Consider the following 18,936-nt stretch of genomic DNA (forward strand, 5'->3'; position numbering starts at 1 on the left):
GAACAGGAGATTCTTCCCATAACTCTGTTTTTTTTGGTCTCTCTTCTTCCCAGTCTCACTGCATGTCTCCTGTCCAATCTCTATGTCTTTGTTTTCCCTTTTGAAACACACCCCTGATAAATACTATTAAAAATGGAAATACAGGTGCGTCTACTTACATATATGCACTGGGAGCATATATTAACAAACAGATGAAAAATGAAAGCTGTTTTTTAAACAGCGGTGACAATACTGTTTAATTTCTGTATTTCCAGACCACAAAGTGATTGATATCTGATGAGGTTTGGGAGTCTCCAACTACAGAACAAAACATAATAATATAAAGTATACCAAATATCGTAAAGAACTAAAGAAACATAATAAGACGGCATCCTAAGTATTAATCATTCTGTGTGTTTGTGAGTCAACAGAGTTTCTTAACTTGCATCAAACATCTAATTAAGTCTTTTGAGTTTTTACAGCAGTTTACCATTATCAGCAACCACCATCTTGAAAAACAAAAATATTATGTGGTCTAAATCCTGTAGGTTATAGTCATGCTGCTATTGCACAGCCAGACCAGTAATGGCGCTAAAATGACTGAAACATGCAGCTGACTCTCAGGTTAAGGGTCACCATTCAGTCAGGGGAGACTGTGTTGTATTTATGGAACTTGTGGTTTGCCATCAGACCAGAATATATTTAAAATGCTGCATCACTATCACTCAATATGTTTGGACCTCCTCTGACCTGTGACACAACATCCTATTTAGTATCTGTGTGTAGGCCAGTTTCATTGGACTGAAGGCGTATGTGTTGGTACCTTGAGCTCTGAAATGACACACACTCTGGTTCAGAGCAAACAACACTCTCCCGACTCAGTCTGGCAGACAGGGCGTGGGAGATGGACGACGATGAATCATTGATGCTGGGCACACAGATCACAAACAAAACCCACATGCACACAAATACACACCAGATAGTTGCAGAGATACACACACGGGCAAACACACATTTATCTCGTCTCTTACTCATGAGTCTTTCCCCATTTACACTGTGCTGCTGTTCTCTGTATCGGCACTGATTTTGTTGTGACAGAGACAGATGGAGGCATCAAGTGGAGGAAAGACTAACCAAAAACAGAGGAGAAATTTCTCTCTGCCTTTTACTTTGGTCTGAAATCATACTAATAGCCGCTATCAGCCTTTGGTCTTCTGGCTCACCTTTCACAGAGATCTCATTTGGCAATTTTTGTCATTGTCATTTCTCTGGGTCATTATTTTTCATCAGAAACTCATATGTATCTTAAAAATTGGTTGAAGAGAAGGGTCAAAGAACCGTTCTTTCTTAATACAAATTCAGTAAAATGTGACAGACAGCCCATTTTTATAATTAGTCAATAGGGAAAGCTGTCAAACATTTCAATGTTCAGCAACAGAGAACGTGAAGTTAGATGAAATTGCCGTTGGGATTGGTGTGTGTTTTTCTGCTACTCCATATACATATTTATAACCGCAATACACTCTCTCAGTCGTGGCTCACCCGGCAAGTTCAAAGAATCCACAAAGAGTTAGGATGGTCTGCTTTTAGTTACTTTGCACCAAACACCTGGAATGTGCTTCAGAGACATTTTAAGAGCAACACATTAATAACATTGTGTCAATTCAAGGTTAGCATTTCTGATTTGATTGATTTGAGCTGTTTTGATTTTAACATTTTAAATTGTTACTTATTACTTTTACTATATATATATATATATATGTGTCTTAGCATGTTAGCATGTTGTTTAATAATCCTCAACAATTGTGTGGCCTCATAAGAATGAAGCTCAAAAGCATCAGAAAAAGCCTGAAGCAAAAATCCTGAGATAGAAAGCTCATCTATAAACCCCATTTAACATAGAAACATAGAATCCGAGTTCACGCAGGTGTGAGTTCTGTGATCAAGCTCATTAGGACAACCCATGCAAAACCTACTTCAGTCAGTTTCAGCTCCTGCATTGCTGCTGCTCTTTTTCCAGCTCAGCTTTGATCGTTCATAAGGCCCTTTGCCCTTTCTTGTTCATGTCACACATGCATGGTACTCCAGACCAGGGCAGGGGACCTCTGCATTATTCATATTAATGCCGTCACACTGAGTAATTGAAGCCATGAAGCAGGGGAGTGGGAGTGGGAGAAGGTGGAGGGGGGAGATATGCACCCTCTCTCTCTGCCTCTCAATAGAAACTGTTTTGATCATTATCAATGACCTCTGAGTGTGATCAGTGCAGACATCAAGGTGATCCTCTCCATCCGAGGACAAAGTCAACAGTGGAAGAGATAGGAGAGGCAGATGCATGCACAGTCCTGCTGGTTAAGCCTTTACTGGCTGCAAGTGTTTCACTGAAGGACTTTTGTCATTCAGACACCAGTAACATTCGTATTATATGTAAAAAAAAAAGGACATGATCATTACAGAAAGAGCCGCAATGTACATTTGATAATTAACACTTGATGAAAAGGGGGAAAATAAATGTATGTAATATGTATAATTATAGATGCATAATAAATTATAAATGTACCTTAATTTTCATACATTAATATGTCATGAGAAGTACCTCTTTAACAACAAAAACAGGGCTCATTTACAATGTGTAGTCGTTTCATATTTCTCTGTGCATTATGTTGCATATGAGATAAATTACTCTCACCAAGCTGTGCACATCATCTCTCACACTCTATGCTGTATATATTTAACCTTGGCTGCTGTAGCTCTTAAAATAAGGGCATTCAAATTATACTTATGTTGCAATGTTTAAAATAAGTGCTATGGGAACGTCACCTGGTCTAACCCAGGTAGAATCAAACTGTGACTTTCACATAAAAAGAGTCAGGTGGAACATAACGATGGCAATCACATTTGCTAAATGTTTGACTGAAAGGATCAAAAGACCCCGCCTGAAGCCACCAAGCTCTGTGGAACAGGCTGAAATTCATGTTCAGCAGGATATGATGAAATGAATGTGAAACTATTGTTTTTCTCCCTTGGCAAGTGTTATGATAAAAAAGACGTCCTCTCAATTTTTTTACTTTGGGTATTTGGTCGGATGTACTTTTTTTTTAACATGGTTTGAATATAATCTTCATTTTAAGTAGAAAACTGGCAAAATGCACTTGCACTGCACGTTGTGTACGTACACAAGTTAATGTGTTTCCTGTATTTGAGGTTAAGTGATCTATGAGTTGTTTGGGAACCGAGAGTAACATTTTGAGACGGTTTATTTCTATTCAATAAGTTGGATAAGTTGATTTCTGTTTTGTTTATCCTTTGCATGCAGACAGTGACTTGCAAAGACAAATCAACAAGGGATTGAGTGATTAGTCCTTCAAATAATGCAAAACTACCAAGTGCATTAATAGTTTGATTTCTATTTTTATTGTGGAAGACCAGCTGTGCATGTTTAATGAGGAAAGAAATACAATCAACAATTTTAGAACTCAGGGGAACGCAATGCATTTAAGCTCACAAAATATACTGATACTTTCTGTTTGTTTACAAGAAAATGCCACAGGGCAGCTTTTAAACAAGTGTAAGTTCCCTTGCTCTGTTCATGTTCACTATGATGCACAGCACTATTTGGGCTGTGGTTGTGACTGCTGCAGTCTTCCCAGACAAAAAAAACATTTACAGAAAAGTTTAAAATAAATAAATGTAAATGCTAAAAGCTGATGCAAGGACATGCATACTGAAACAACAACCCACAGGGGGGATGTAAATGCTGGATGCTAACACACATTTTGAACAAGGAAGCTGGGTTTTTTGTATTTTGCACAACAATAGAAGGCTTAAAGCCCATGATAGTGAGACAAATAGATAGATAAGACTTGGAAGTCAAACTAGAGCCAATGAAAGATTAAGGTACACCAGATTTTATGACGATTGTGTTTCAGGATTTTTTTGTCATTCAGACAGAGCTCACTTGTCTAGTGTGGGTTTGCTCATACACAATCAAAAGACCATTACAGAAACTCAAGTGTTTATTCAATATTTGGCAACAGATGCAAGGGAGAACTATGGATAAATTATACATTACAGAGTGTTGTATAACACATGATAACCGTATTATATCACAGAGTGAGTAGATGAGTCTGTCAGGGGATGACTTTACTCAACTAAATTAAGCGGGCTCACAATGTGTAATGGATTCTTTGTGCGTCAGAGATCATACATTTGTGATATAGGACTATTTTATTTGCATGCAAGTAATCACTCTCTGACTCAGTACTTTTGACCCTGGCTGTTGTTGCGTTAATGTAAACATGACGGCATTCAAAATCAGCCTTACATAGCCGTGTTCAAAGCGTCATGGGAATGTCCCCTTCTCTGACCCAGTCAGATTGGAGCTGCGACTTTTGTTGTGTAAAATTTGCCATCGCTAAATGAGGTTTAACTGAAAAGAACAAAAGAACCCACCTGAATTTACTGAGCTGTGTGTAACAGGCTTGACATTATGTTCAGTTGGATACGCTGCAGTTCTTGTGTAACTATTGGTTTGTTTTTTTTCTGATTTAAGCCACTGTTGTATTACCCTTTAATCATTTTATGACATTATGTGGAGCGTACAAAATGTTAGTCGTCAACAAGAGCTACGTAATTACGAATTATCACCGACATGATTTGGATTTTCCCTATCATTTCTCCAGTAGGTGCACAGTCCTGCCAATGGTTCAAAACAACTGTACAGTCATTAACAGGAGGCTTATAATGCTGCAGCGTGCCAATGCCAAGGACAGGCTTTCTGAGGAAACAACTCACATGGATTAGATGTAAATGCTGGATGATTTAAAGCAAATCTTTAACCATGAAACCTGTGTTATCTCTACTGCCTAGAGCTACATAAATAGATAATACCGTAATTTCACTCAGAAGTCACATCACTGTCTGGTAACCATTTAATCAATAATTTTACACTGTAAAACTAGAGTAAAAGTAAGATAAAGTCAAAGTGCTACATTTGGTGTGTGTGTGTGTGAGTGTTGTGGTGTTTGAGGAAAGGGATTAGCGAGCATGACAAGCTTACACAAATATGTTTTTGCTTACAATCAGACTTACTTCTCCCTTCCCTTTTTTTATTTGTCCCCATGTGCCTCTATATTTGTTTCATTCTGTTTTTGCACTCAGATTTGTGCATGTGTTGATGTTTGAATATGTTTTTTGGCAGCAGTTTCTTTATCCTACATGTTGTGATACATCTCTGCAAGCCTAAGATAGTGTGTGTGCAGCAGTGTGTTTATAGTCAGTAGAGATGTGTGTGTGTGTGTGTGTGTGTGTGTGTGTGTGTGTGTGTGTGTGTGTGTGTGTGTGTGTGTGTGTGTGTGTGTGTGTGTGTGTGTGTGTGTGTGTGTGTGTGTTATCTGCCTGCAGGTATTTGGGAGAGCCAGGTGGAGGCCATTTCATCAGTTTGTGTCCTCTGCAGGCAGACGGACGATCGGATATTTACCATCAGAGCATCAAGAGCAGACTGAAGAAGAGGGAGGGAGGTTCTGAGGATATATTACATCCTCGTACGCTCTGGCTGGGAAAAGTGTTAGCTATAACCAATTTAACCAAGATGTGTGCACTGCAGGAGGTGTTAAAGTAAACAGAAACAGAGTGCAGAGATGTGTGTCCTGTGGCTGTTTGCTGGTGTAAAATATGTGATCCAAGCTGAAGCCATGAGATTCAGCACCTCAAAAAGAGGATTGGAGAGAAGGCGAGCTAAAGCAAATTGGAGCTAGAGAGAGAGAGAGAGAGAGAGAGAGAGAGAGAGAGAGAGAGAGAGAGAGAGAGAGAGAGAGAGAGAGAGAGAGAGAGAGAGAGAGAGAGAGAGAGAGAGAGAGAGAGAGAGAGAGAGAGAGAGAGAGAGAGAGAGAGAGAGAGAGAGAGAGAGAGAGAGGGGGGGGGGGGGCCTAAAGATATTTAGAGAGATTGTCATTCAAATTGCATGAATCCAGAACCCAGGGAGCCACTACAGTACCTGCAGGGAATCTAAAACCTCTGCAGGTGAGAGCTAATTCACTTGACACAAAAAGCACACAGACACAGCAGTTGTTATAAATTATAGTTGAAACAAGTCACTTTCATCCTCGATAATCCTCCAATCATGATTAAGATGAGTACTTTCATGGTTTAATTTGTAAAATGGCAAATTTGATGGGAAACCCTTATGCAAGATAACACAGTCAGCACATTGCTAATTTAAATTTACAATAATATGAAATTGGAAAACTGTAGTAAACTTCAATTAGCTAATGTTAATCAGTCATCAAACCAGCTGGTCAGAGAGTCAATGATGACCACAGTCGTGGTCTAATCCCCAAATATTTCCTTTGATGACACACTCAGGGTGCTAAGTTTGAATGCTGTTGTATTGTCCTATTTTTGTGTTCCAGGTTTGCAAAAACCTACAATTAAAGGAAATATTGAGACTGAAAATGTTGAATTGAATGCTAATGTTAGCTGTATGTACTTTGTTATTTGTAAAAAACAAAAAAAACGTGTTATTAAATTTACTGTTTGAATTTGAAACATGCCTGTGTAGGCTTTGCTCCATATTTTTATTATACGATGTCTTTTTAGATGCTAATCAGTCGAGAGTTCGTAAAGTTATGAAGATATGTCCGAGTCCCTGCAGCTGATAGACCTGAAACACGTTCAGTATGATATTAGTAATCAGTGATTTATCCACCAAGAGCATGTCGTCAGAATGGCTGTCATTATTTTAAAAACAGGAATCACATAAATAGATTGGAGAATATTAAAACGCTAAATAGATCAGTCGCAGGAGTGTATTCGCGTGCATGTGTAAGTTTGTTCAATCTGTTTAATTGTGCGTGTGTGCATGTCTGTGAACATCTATTTGAATTTGTGCAAGCTTGCCACTTTGATATTTCTCCCACTGCCAGCCCTGATATGAACAAGAGCTTTGATCCTATATGAATGAGGCAGCTCCACCCGAGTTCTCCTGCTGCTGTTTGAACAAATAGCCCAAAAGACACAGAGGCAGAGATATAAAAAGAGAGAGAGAGCCAGGCAGAGAACAGGATTTCTATTGTATTCCAGTTGTTCTGATTGCTCCGGGCCGCCCCACACACTGCAAGAGGTCCGGTGGTATTTCAGCTGCTGACAGCTTGCTAAAGCTGAACTGTCCATGTTTGTTACATGATAAGGTATCTCTTTGTTTATCGTGCACAAATTAGGAAACCATAAATTAGTAGCTTTCTGAATGTTATAATCCTCTGCAGCAGACACAGATCCACTGCAAAGATGGCGGAGCAGTCGTAAGATGCACTACATACATTACTTTGAATTCAAATGAATGATTATAATAACTGTTTTGACTGTACATATCATATCAGGCTGATCAACACTTCTCAATATGATAACATTCCCTGATATACTGTATTATACGCTTTCTTTGGTTTTTCTGTTTTTACTCCATGAACAGATGGTTCTATGAAGAATAAATGAATGCACTGATTAATTAAAGTTTACAAATGAATTAAAACCAACGTGTGAACTGTATTGCCAAAAACAAATGCCCTGAAATGTGGTTGTTTATGAAATAGAACAGGGTTAGGCTGTGCAAGAAGTTTCCAGTCTGCACTCTCAGAGCTGACCACGGGGGCAGACAGACAAGCAAACAGGGATCCGGCCCACACCACAGAGGCAAATGAGGTAACATCGGATGATTTTAAACAAATGAGATCAAACAGCATTCCTCACTCAGGTGGGAAATCATGACTTAACAAGGTGAGTGGTGCAGTCAGCTCTGCAGCGAAACATCGGCTAAGCCTCATTTAAAGTGCTGAAAAATGGGAGAGGAGGTGCAAAGAGACAGAGGCCTGAAGCGATGCACAACCATTGATATGCAGGGCAGAGAGAGAGAAAAAGAACTAATGGTGAGTACAAACACACCATAGGAGTTTCTCTGAACTCCTGCGTACAGGGAAAGAGGGATACTGACATTAGCATATTCAGCTAATTGTTATTCATTTACACTGGCTCCATTTCCCACAACATTAAGCCCACAAAGCCCATGTGTGTAAGATGTGTGAAGTGTGTTTCTTAGATTTATGCTGCAAGGAAGAGAATTGTATACCTGTCAATCTCCTGATTGTTCCCTAAAGGAAGAGAACACTCATACTCTGTTTTCAACATGAACTCCATCCTATTAGAAGTGGGCTAAATCACTTCCCTTTTTGTTTTCTGGTGTCTTCTCATGACTCAAAATGAAGAGTTTAGTGAAATGCAAATGAATTAATCCATCAACAACTTGAGTATAAAGACTTCAAGAGACAAATAAATACAACCTTCATGTGGGAGTTCACCCAGCTCTCTAATAAAAAGTATAAAGTCAGCAAGGGCAGCATATTGGCAGACTTCCCTGCATGCTTTGTTGTCAAAAGTAAAAACTCACAACATAAAATAGGTGTGTAGTTTATAGTGAGGCCATGCTTCTTTGTTTGTGTTACATCATAGTTGTTTCTTTCAATAATCATCAAAACATTGTCTTCCATGATTAATAATAATATACATCGAAATTAACTACTTCCAAATTAACTTCATTAATTCCAAACTTCAATCGATCAACTTGTTAAACTCATGTCAATATGTTTACGAAGTGAGGTTTTTTTTTAATTTTTTTATAAACATTAAGATCCTTTAAGCTAATTAACCGGGGAACACTTCCTGAAAATTGCAGGGATTTCACTTAATCCTATTTTTAAACCCAGTTATATCATAGCCGTATTTTTTTTTCTGAATGTTGCTTGTAAAACATTTGATTTAAAAAAATCAAAAGGTTAATAAAGCTTTTTTTGCTTGTCCAAACAGTTACACCCGTTACATTTCTACTTTTATCCACTTTCTTTACAGGGAGCTTTGAGTTGACAGGCTATGAATGTGCAATGAGTATGAATATCCTGTGGTGCCAATATCTTATTTCTTTATGCTACAGAGAGTTGGTTGTGGCAGGAGATCAGAAAGTGCGATCAGCCTGAGGCAGGGATGAAGGAGCAGGAGAGTGAGGAAATGAGTGAGGGGTGAAGTTAGAGGAGGGGAAGAAAGATTACTATTCACCCTGCATCTCGGAGCTGTTTCTATCATGCCAAGCCAATTTCATATGGAGAAAAAAGGAGGAGGAGAAAAGGCAGTAGAGATGTTAAAGCTTAGTGAATGGCATCAGACTTAATTCTTTCTAATCAGAAAGCAGAGATCCACTTCATAGGTCAATGAAGCAGCTCACATCCTCTACTGCCAGCCGATCAGGATATGAGACACGGCAGGCAGCTCTGTGGGGCGCCTCCTGTGCTGGAGATGTTTTTGATAGATCACATCTGCAGCGCCAGCCGCAGTAGTATATAGAGCCAAGATAGAGAGGGAATAGAGAGTCATACAGACATTAAAATTTCTATTTGAGCGAACCAGTGTGCAGCAGATGTTTCAGAGCAACGAGGTCTTTCCTTTATAAATGTTTATAAAGGGATTTAAACTCATGAACTCAGATGCAATGACAGAAATAAAACATACTAAAGTTTTTAACCAGCATCAGTTTACTAGGAAAACAGTAAATACTTACCTAAACTTTGTTAAATTCATCCTGGAAATATATATTTGCTACATTTAGAAAAGGTCAAAGATAATTACAAATATTTATACTTTTTGTGTTTGGAAATAATTACTTTTTTTTAATACAGCAAAGACCATGTTTGGTGGTCTGGCTGGTTTCCACAGTAACAGTTTTTAAAGTCCTATTACAAACGATATGCTAGGACAAGAGCTGTTGACTTCAATAAAGCACTTATAACTAGAGCTTTTTTTCAAGCATCTCTCCCTTCATAAAATCTTTATTTAAAAGGAACCCAATGAGTTTCACCATACACTGTATAGAAAACATGGACATAGTCTCAGTGACATCACTGATTGGTTTCTGGAGAGGTGTTGTGAAGGCTTGTGATGGCATATATTAGTGGACATGCTGACAGCAACTTAATTCCAGCTTCTTGAAAAAGAAGACACACAAGAAGGAGTAGCATATGAGCAAGGAAGACAAATCATGGAAAAAAGCTACAATACAGCCACTTAGTCAGTCAAATCAACCAATCAGACCCTGTCCTCTGCCTGGATTTGATGTTTTTGTTGACTCTGGACTTAGGGTGTGTATTTTGCCCAGCAAATCACAGCGCTCAGAATTAAGGAGTGGATACCAATCATAGATTTGATGCAATTCAAACAGGTAGATAGTACATACACAGACATAGGGGCAAAGAAGAGAAAATGTAATTATAGTTAGACGAAATGCCAAGCAAAACAAGGGTTAGCCTTTGGACGTAGAATATGCCTTCTTTGTGAATGTTCCTATTATGCACTACAGTGGGCATGTGCTTCTTGTGGCAGCCCAGGAGGGGGCCCAGTTTGAATGTTGCGCTTACAAGCTTTAACAAAGATTTCTAATGACTCTACCTTTAAGAAGTGTTTTAAATAACATAAGGATTATAAAAATATTTTTACAAGTTTAAATTTTAAAACTCTTTGTCAATTCGTATAACACCCTCTTAGAAAGGGATAACAGAATTTGACTAGTGTGTGTGTGTGTGTGTATTCTGGGTTTAGATACACTTTGTGTCGAAACCACAACAAACACAACAGGGGCTTTAGCTTCTGTTCTGAACCGCTAGCCAACTTCATATGTAAACCGATTTAGGAATCATGCGATTTCCAATCACCTGCTGCACAAGCACTTTGAGCCACAAATGACCCAGTTCATGTGAGGCAATCATGTGTGGGAGCCGGTTTCCTTAATCACGAAACAATGGGACTCACCAAAACACACCTCAGGTCACAGGAACTACATGATGCACTGCTGCACTTTAACTGGGATAAAACTGGAGGTGTAACTGATTCAGTCTCACCCACACACACATGAACACACACACACACACACACACACACACACACACACACACACACAAACACACACACTTACAGAGGAGGCCTGGGAGCTGACCAACGAAGTCAGAGATATCGGTGACTCAGAGCAATATATTCAAAATAACATGCAACGGTATTCACACGACTGACAGTAATTAACACACTCACAAGAGGGAACAGTCAAGGTTTTGTGTGTGCGCGTATGTCTTTGTGTGTGTGTTTTGTGTGTGTGTGTGTGTGTGTGTGTGTGTGTGTGTACCCCATGTTTACCACGATAGCAGTGATTTATCACCTCACCCTCCTCTGGAGAAAAATACTTTCATGAAACACAAGAGGTCACACAATGGGGAGCTATTGCATGCAGTAGTCCACGCATACACACAGAGAGACAGGTACTGCACACACACACACACACACAACACACACTGAGGTTGCTTCAAGGCTAGAAATTCAGAGGTAATTAATTTGAAAGAAAAGTCTTGCACAAATTGCATTAGTAAAATTCCAGCACGATTTCTGATTTAGGCAATGTTTCAATTAATGTGACTGAAGTTCTTTAAAAGATCTAAGTCAAAGCTATGCCGGGACCTCCAGGAGATGTTTCAACTTAAATCGTCAGTGCAAAGTGTGTGTGCAGCCTGCCAGCCTCTCTGTGTATGTGTGTGCTGTCATGCCAACTGTGTATGAAGTGCAAATTAAAATCGAGAGTTACGATCGACGGGTGGCTCCTGAGCCTGCCGGGTTGGACAGAAGACAAGGCCACAGTGAGGGAGAAAAGAAGAGGAGATGAAAGGAGAGAGAGAGTGATTAGTGGCTCTCCGTCCTGATGCCTGCTGCTCATAGAGATGAGGCCTTTCAAGTTGCTTTGTTTTTCAGACTGTTTCAATTGATGACAAGCCTTCTGACTAACAAATGAATTTTCTCATGTATATTGCATGGATAATAGTAAATGGTTAGAGGTAAATGGACTTGTATTACACTTTTCCAATCTTCTGACCTCTTAAAGCACTTTTATACTACATGTCCTATTCACCCATTCACACAATAAAAGGCAGAGTCTTCAACGTAAAGCACATCAGAAAACTACTATCCCATTCATACTCACATGTAGCTAGGTGTAGCTATGTAGCAGGATAAATTTGGGGTTCTGTGTTTTGCCTGAGGACACTTCAAAAAGTACTGAGTCCCTAAGAGTGGCAGATGACCGACTCTACCACTGAGACACAGCTAAAATGCTTCTCTGTAGACTCTACAGCACTTACCTGTGACTGCAGAATGAAAAATCGCCACACACAACAACTTTCTTTGCCCCTAATGTTGGTCTGTGTCATTTAAAAGTTCCCCCAAAGAAACTGATAGCACTTCAGTGTGACAAATGATTAAATGGACCTCAATTCTTCATCTACTGGTGCTTGCAGCTTGCTGTTTTGGCTCTATATTGGAAAAACACATAAGAATGATTCCTGCAATATATTGTCCCTCCAGCTGCTAAAAGAAACACCAAGCAAACAAGCAGCAAGACCCAAACAGACACAGACATGTAAATGCCTTATTAAATCAGCAACAACGGTGGTGGTTTAAACAAGTCTCCTACAGTCTGGTGCTGCAGGGCAGACCCTTGCTTGTCTAAGACTAGACCTGCTCAGCCGCTATGATAAAAATACCCCTGCAAGGCGGACAGGAAAAGATCACACTGTGACTCCCAGCCTCTGCTCGCCGCAGGAGCATATCTCACAGCAGCAAGAGAGTTCATGAAATATAAAGCACAAGTGTCTTTATAAACACATAACTGCTTTTGTTATGGGTTCATTTTTGATGTGGTAAAATTAATATTTATGCGCATGACAAACACATGAATGCCCATCTTTAACAATATCATAATATAAAGGCAGGGGGACTGAACTGAAGACACGTAATAAGGCTTTCCACTTCATGAAAAACATCCAAGTTCAAGCCTGGTAAATCTTTGTTTAACACAATGAAGTGGGGCAACTCCACAGACATAATTTTAAATTGAATGTAACTCAATCTGTAACAGCAGACCAACAAAGATTCTAGGCTTTTTTTAGCCTGACAAAAATGAAAAAAATGAATGAAAAGATCCATACCCCTTTAAATCTAAGGATTTCAGTATTATACTTTGTGTACAGAAACAAAACATGAAGTCAGAAGTACACTGCTGAGAGGGACTACAAATCTACAAAATATATCTGTAAAAGGATTGAGGTATAGAACAAAATAGCCTCAATATGTCAACATTTAAAGATGCAAAAATTAGTATTCCAACCATGATGAAGACTTTAAATTAAAGAAAATGAATGTATACGTTCTGCGAAGGTGCTGGTGCGTCTCTGTGGTAATGCATGATCCACACCATCACCTAATTACCTGACAATAGGATAAAGAGTGAGTCTGATAACATATACATCTATTAATGTGGTAATAATTGCAAAATTCCCTGTGAAGTGAAAACACTCCCTGCATGTACAGTCTCTAAGAAAGGGACAGAGCTGTTAGAGACTTTCAGATGTGACATTCATGGGATATGTGCAAAACATAAGGTTGTGCATCTGTGTGATGATGTCTATTAAAAAAAACATTATATTAAGAAGCTACTACTGCAGTGTTGTTCATGTTAGCTCCTTAGGCCCCTGAGTCTATCAACTTCAGCTTGGCCTTTAGAAGAAGGCCGTCCTAATCACGAAGAGCCAACAGAATAATGATATGTATGTGTGTGCGTGTGTGTTTTGGGTGTGAGTGTGGGGGTGTGCGTGTGTGCAGATGTCAGTCAGCTGCAGTTACATTGCCAGGACTATTCCAGCTCACTCACTCCCATTTAAAATATTGTTAATGCTGCACTAATGCTGCAGCCGTGTGTGCTATGATGTGCATAGAGAAGCATGTGTGGCTTGGAGTTTGCAAACGTATTTACAGACTGTTACACACACACAGTGCAATGAGGTGCTTCCATGCATGGAGAATTAAATACCCTTGATAGATATATAAAAGCAATTAATTGATTTAAAATGCTCAGTTAGACTATGTGTGCTTTGGTATGTTTTACAATTTCCATGTGTTTGTTTGTCAGCCCCTCCTGTGTGTTGTAAATATGTAGGTCTGCAGCAGATGCCATAATCTCCTTGCAGTGATGCTTTAGAATGAGATTATGAAATCCATACATTAGCGAGAACAGGTTGTCACTTGTGTATTCCTATTCCTGTGCACACACTATATACAGTACACTGAATGACATGAGGACTGTATAGAAAGGAAGAGAAAGGTTAAACCGTAGCTGAAACGTTGTAAATAAAGAGTTCTGTAAATAGAGAGACAGTGTAAGAATAAAAAAAGACAACTAAAAATAAAGCAAAAGAAATGAAAGAGGTGAAAAAAATCAAACAGAAAAATGAATACTTGAATTTTAAATTCAAGACAAAGGGAGGATTTAATGGCATTAAAAATCTTGAGTAATTGGGATGAGCACTTCCCTCCTCTCTCAGCCTCTCTCTTAATATTTTCATCCTGCTACCCCCCACATCCTCTCACTCTTGACCTTCATTTCCCTTCATCTCCGTCTCCCTCCTTTAACATTCTCCACAGCTGCTTCGGGTGTGGAGACAGAACTAGGAAAACAAATGCTGAACAGTTTGTTCGACAAATGTCCTGACTTCTCTCATCAAACCATTAAGTGTGTAGAAATGTGTTGTGTTTGTGCTTCTTGTGAATTGTGGGCTGAGAATGCTTTTAATTCCACCTGACTGTGAGTGATGATGCTTGCCCCACACACACACACACACACACACGAGGGAAAGCTGTATTAGATGAGTGAGTGTGTGTGTGTGTGTGTGTGTGTGTGTGTGTGTGTATTACAGAGCTAGTGGGGTGTTATGACAAAACTGCTGATTCACTTTAACACTCTTTTTTAATACACAATGTGCCAACAACACACACACATCTATCAATTAACAAAAACTGACACATTCAGCCAATCAATGCAGTATCCATCTTACTACAGCTGCTCATTGATGTAATCTGTGGACATTTAATCAATGTTCTCGCATGTTGTCTGTCTGTTGCAGGCATGTAAATGTGTGTGCATTCATTACACTGTTATGTGCATCCATATGTGAGTGGGTGACTTTAGCTTCAGAGTGTGTCCATGTGTGCGATGATTACAAATCTGCTTTCCCTCGACGGATCACACTTGTTAGCAGTGTGGCCGCGCTACTGTGAATGTTGATGGACAGCCGGCGACCATTTGGTGGCCTGTTTTTCTTCAAAAATGCATTTTTTTTCCCCTATCGTTTTGATTCATCAGAATTGCTACAGAAGTGCTTAAAAACTTTCTAGAGTACACATAATACCCAAAGGCTGATTACATATACATTTATACTGTCGATGTTTTTATTTCTATTTTCACATGAATAGGGATCATGTTTTATTATTATTTAATCAATTGGAAATTACATAGAAATGTAAAGAAAATGTGGCTTTATGATTTGATTCGGATGACTCCCATTTAGCCAGAACTTTATTTGAACAGTCCTCTTCTTACTTCCTTACACCATGCTATTTCACAACAGCCGACTGATAACTATTTCCAAAATATTGTCCAGGACCCGTCTAGCCTCTGGCTCAACACTCATGCAAGCTGTAAATCACTCTTCCAAATGACATGACTCCACCCTGAGAGAGTAATTCACGCTAAAACCAGATTTGAGCCTTTTTAATGCGCTAATGAAAAGTGCTGTATTTGGTAGACGGCAATGTTGTGACATCGGGCCCATCTGTGATTCAGTCTAAACCCTTCATGAGAACATTACTGGGCCTCAGGCACACACAGAGAGAAACGAGTGTCCGGGAAGAGATGATCAATGCAAGCCTTGCCACCTTCTTTGACTGCCATCATCCCCTCCTTCTCCTCCTCCTCTTCACCGTCTCTCCTTCTCTCTACCGTCTCAAACACAGGGACACAGGGAGGCAGGGTCCATGTCAATACAGCCACAGCAAAAAAAAATCAATACGAGAGAAAAAAAAAAAGAGACAGAGCGGGAGGATGGAGGGAAAGAAATAAGGCTAAGTGGAGGGGCAATTCATTTTTTGGACAGCCTTGTCATGCTCTGCAATCCTTTGCACCTCCACCTTAACACACACAGGGATACAAAAAAGTCCACCACTAGCACACCTACATCTTTGTTTGTGTTATCACTTTCTTTCTTAATAGCACTCAATCACCTGTGGAGGATTATCTTTCACTTTATAAAGAGGAAAAAATTACCAAAATCAGAAGCACGGGTGAAAATGACAGAGACTAAATGCAAGTTTAAAGCCGCACATACTGCATAAAAATATATGGACAAATTACACTATTTTGTGTATTAAACATTCCAAGCTCACAATTGATTTTGCGATGGATCTGTCCCAGAGACTGACTCACTCACCCCAGTGCAAGAGTGGTTCCAGCTCTCCACCCTTGATTCTTGGACAGATAGAGCTCAATATTCATCCTATTGAAAGTCCAGGCTCTGTAGCAACTCCCATGGCTTTCTGACAGACATGCATGTGTAAACAGCCTCACATGCAAATTCAAAACCCAACCAGCTGTAGCGGGTTCCCAAGTCTCTTCTGCTCATCAGATTGTTTTCTCTTGCTCTATAAATAACAAATGTACTTCTTCTTCCCCCATTTCCCCCCCCTTCTCTACAAAACCCTGGCTTCCAGTTTGTATACAGGGATATACATTGGGGACACTAAAGGAGGAGACATAAAATGAGCTGGAAAAGAGAGATTTTAAACAAGACTTTGGGATTAAATGCATGATTGTGCATCTTCCCTATCCTGCTGCCTTGTTCCCCCAGTCTCCACACCAACAAACACAATATTTCTTAATGTCCCCATCTTCTCCTTCCTTTGCTGTACAACTAAAAGGGATGTTAAGAAGGAATGGAAACAGCGACAAAAGCAGGAATTTACCACCAGAAATTATCATAAGAGTTTTAAACGCGCATCATAAGCCAACAGCATCCACCCTTGAAGCGCTGCCTCTCTTAAAAGTCATGCATTCCCTTTCATTCATTCAGCTTCTCCCTCACATCTGTCATGCTTTAGCACTTCTCTTTTCTTAAACTGCTATTTTGCTTTAAATGTGCCCAATCTATTTTTTTCTTTACCAATTTCCCCCCCCCTTGCTTCAGTGTCCTCCCATTTACCAATCCACATATGTTCCCGTCCCCACTCATTCCATTACTCCAATCTCCTCCGTCTCAATCTCCGGAGTGTGCATTTGAATGTGTGTGAGTATGCAAACACTAACCTGCCCTTCTGGCATGTGGAGCAGAGCCACGCTTTGTCCCGGCTGTTGTAGGTGCAGCAGGTTTTGCAGACGTTGTACTGGCAGTCCAGGCACAGGCGCTTGGGGTTGAGAAGGAAGGTGAAGGGCGAGCAGCAGCGGATGCAGCAGTGCTCGTTGAAGCGGTGCTGCTTGGAGAGGATGGAGCATCTGCTGCCTTCCTCCGCCAACTCCTGCTTCATCTCGCTGAAACCGAGAGAGAGAGAGAGAGAGAGAGAGAGAGAGGGAGGGAGGGAGAGAGAGAGAGGGAGAGAAGGGAAAAGGGAGGGGGAGGGAGGGAGACGGTGGTAAGCGTCTGGTCGAGAGGTAGAACGGCAAAGGACGGCGATGCGGAATAATTGGAGATGTTGTGGTAAATTACAAATTAAAAAGGAGGGGGTGGGGGTGATTAAAACAGGAAAAGGGGAAGGGGTCAAATCTTCAGTAAAACACTTCCCGGTATATCTTCCCCTCTCTCTCTTCCCCTGATTCCGTGGAATTAACATGATGGCTGACATTTCAATTTGGTAGGACCTGTCATGCCTTGTTTGCTTACATCAGTCCAAACACTGCTGAGGAGAGCACGGCATGCCTTCCCTTACATCCCTAAATACAGAAGCTATATGGAGCTATGATAAGGAGGACAATGAAAAGAAATTGGCGTAAATAGTTTCCAAATTCAAGACCCCCCGCTGAGGAGCCCATGGTCAAAACACAGATACGAACATTCATGAATATCCTCCACATTTATACTGAAGAGCTGTTGTGGCTTTGTTCCAAAAATGAAAGTTTAAATGACAGCATTGAAAAGCAGGAAAGACTCACTTATCTCAACACCTCTGAACATTGTTAAGACATTGAACCACAAGGGTAATGGAGTGAAATACTATAGAACCAAGCTTCTTTAAAAATAGAACAAAATCAGGAGCATAGAACTGATTGAGCATTAAATGGGAATGGGAATTTACCCATATTTTGCCAATTACAGCGTGTAGTAAGAGTTTAACATTCAAAGGGAAAAAAGAGACTGGATAATATCAGCTGTTAATCAGGATTTTAAGCAGCAAAGAAGCGCTGCTATCCAGAGCCTGTACTCTTCACATAAATTATGTACATGGGCTTTTGCTCTGTACGATTTGTGCTGACTGGGCAAAGCACCACAGGCAGAAGCTACAATAAATTATGTAATGTTTTGCATTTAGACCTTTTATCATCAGTACAAATTCCACTTGTGTCAATTACATTTAAAATAAAGCACACAGGGAGGGGAGCTTAAGTTACATGTTTAACCGGTCACACCTTACGTGTAGTAAGAAGTGAATGAAGGCCAAGAAGCAGAGATCAAGTGATAGGGGAGGTGTGAAAGTGGGAATGATGGTAGGTAAATAATTTAAGGTGCTGTACTCTACACTGCTTCACTGATCCTAGAGTAGACGCCATGTTGTAAAAAAATAAATAAACAAGAAAAATGTCCTGTTGCATGAAAAAATGACCCAGATGTATAAAAGACACGTCTGAGAATCCAAACAACTAACCACCAAGTATTACACAGAAATTTGCTTTTAATTTTACAAGAGTTGTATTTTAGCGTACTGTGTATTTCCTGTGAGTAGTATGTGTATCTGTGGAGCCAGAGGGGGCATTGCGATCTCCTGCATCCCCAAGTTATTAACTCTGCT

The 18,936-nt window shown here is 39.9% G+C and overlaps 1 protein-coding gene across 6 annotated transcripts in view; it reads right to left on the minus strand.

The window, feature by feature from the left end:
* The window catches only part of myripb (myosin VIIA and Rab interacting protein b), a 129,980-nt gene that overhangs the window by 38,493 nt on the left and 72,551 nt on the right, over positions 1-18,936 (minus strand). For all 6 annotated transcript variants that reach the window (XM_079361125.1, XM_079361126.1, XM_079361127.1 and 3 more), the window contains one exon: positions 17,243-17,464. In XM_079361125.1, coding sequence (XP_079217251.1) covers positions 17,243-17,464 — 222 coding nt within the window. The remainder of the gene's footprint in view (positions 1-17,242; positions 17,465-18,936) is intronic.

Source organism: Symphodus melops, assembly GCF_947650265.1.
Source record: "Symphodus melops genome assembly, chromosome: 14".
Taxonomy (NCBI): domain Eukaryota; kingdom Metazoa; phylum Chordata; class Actinopteri; order Labriformes; family Labridae; genus Symphodus; species Symphodus melops.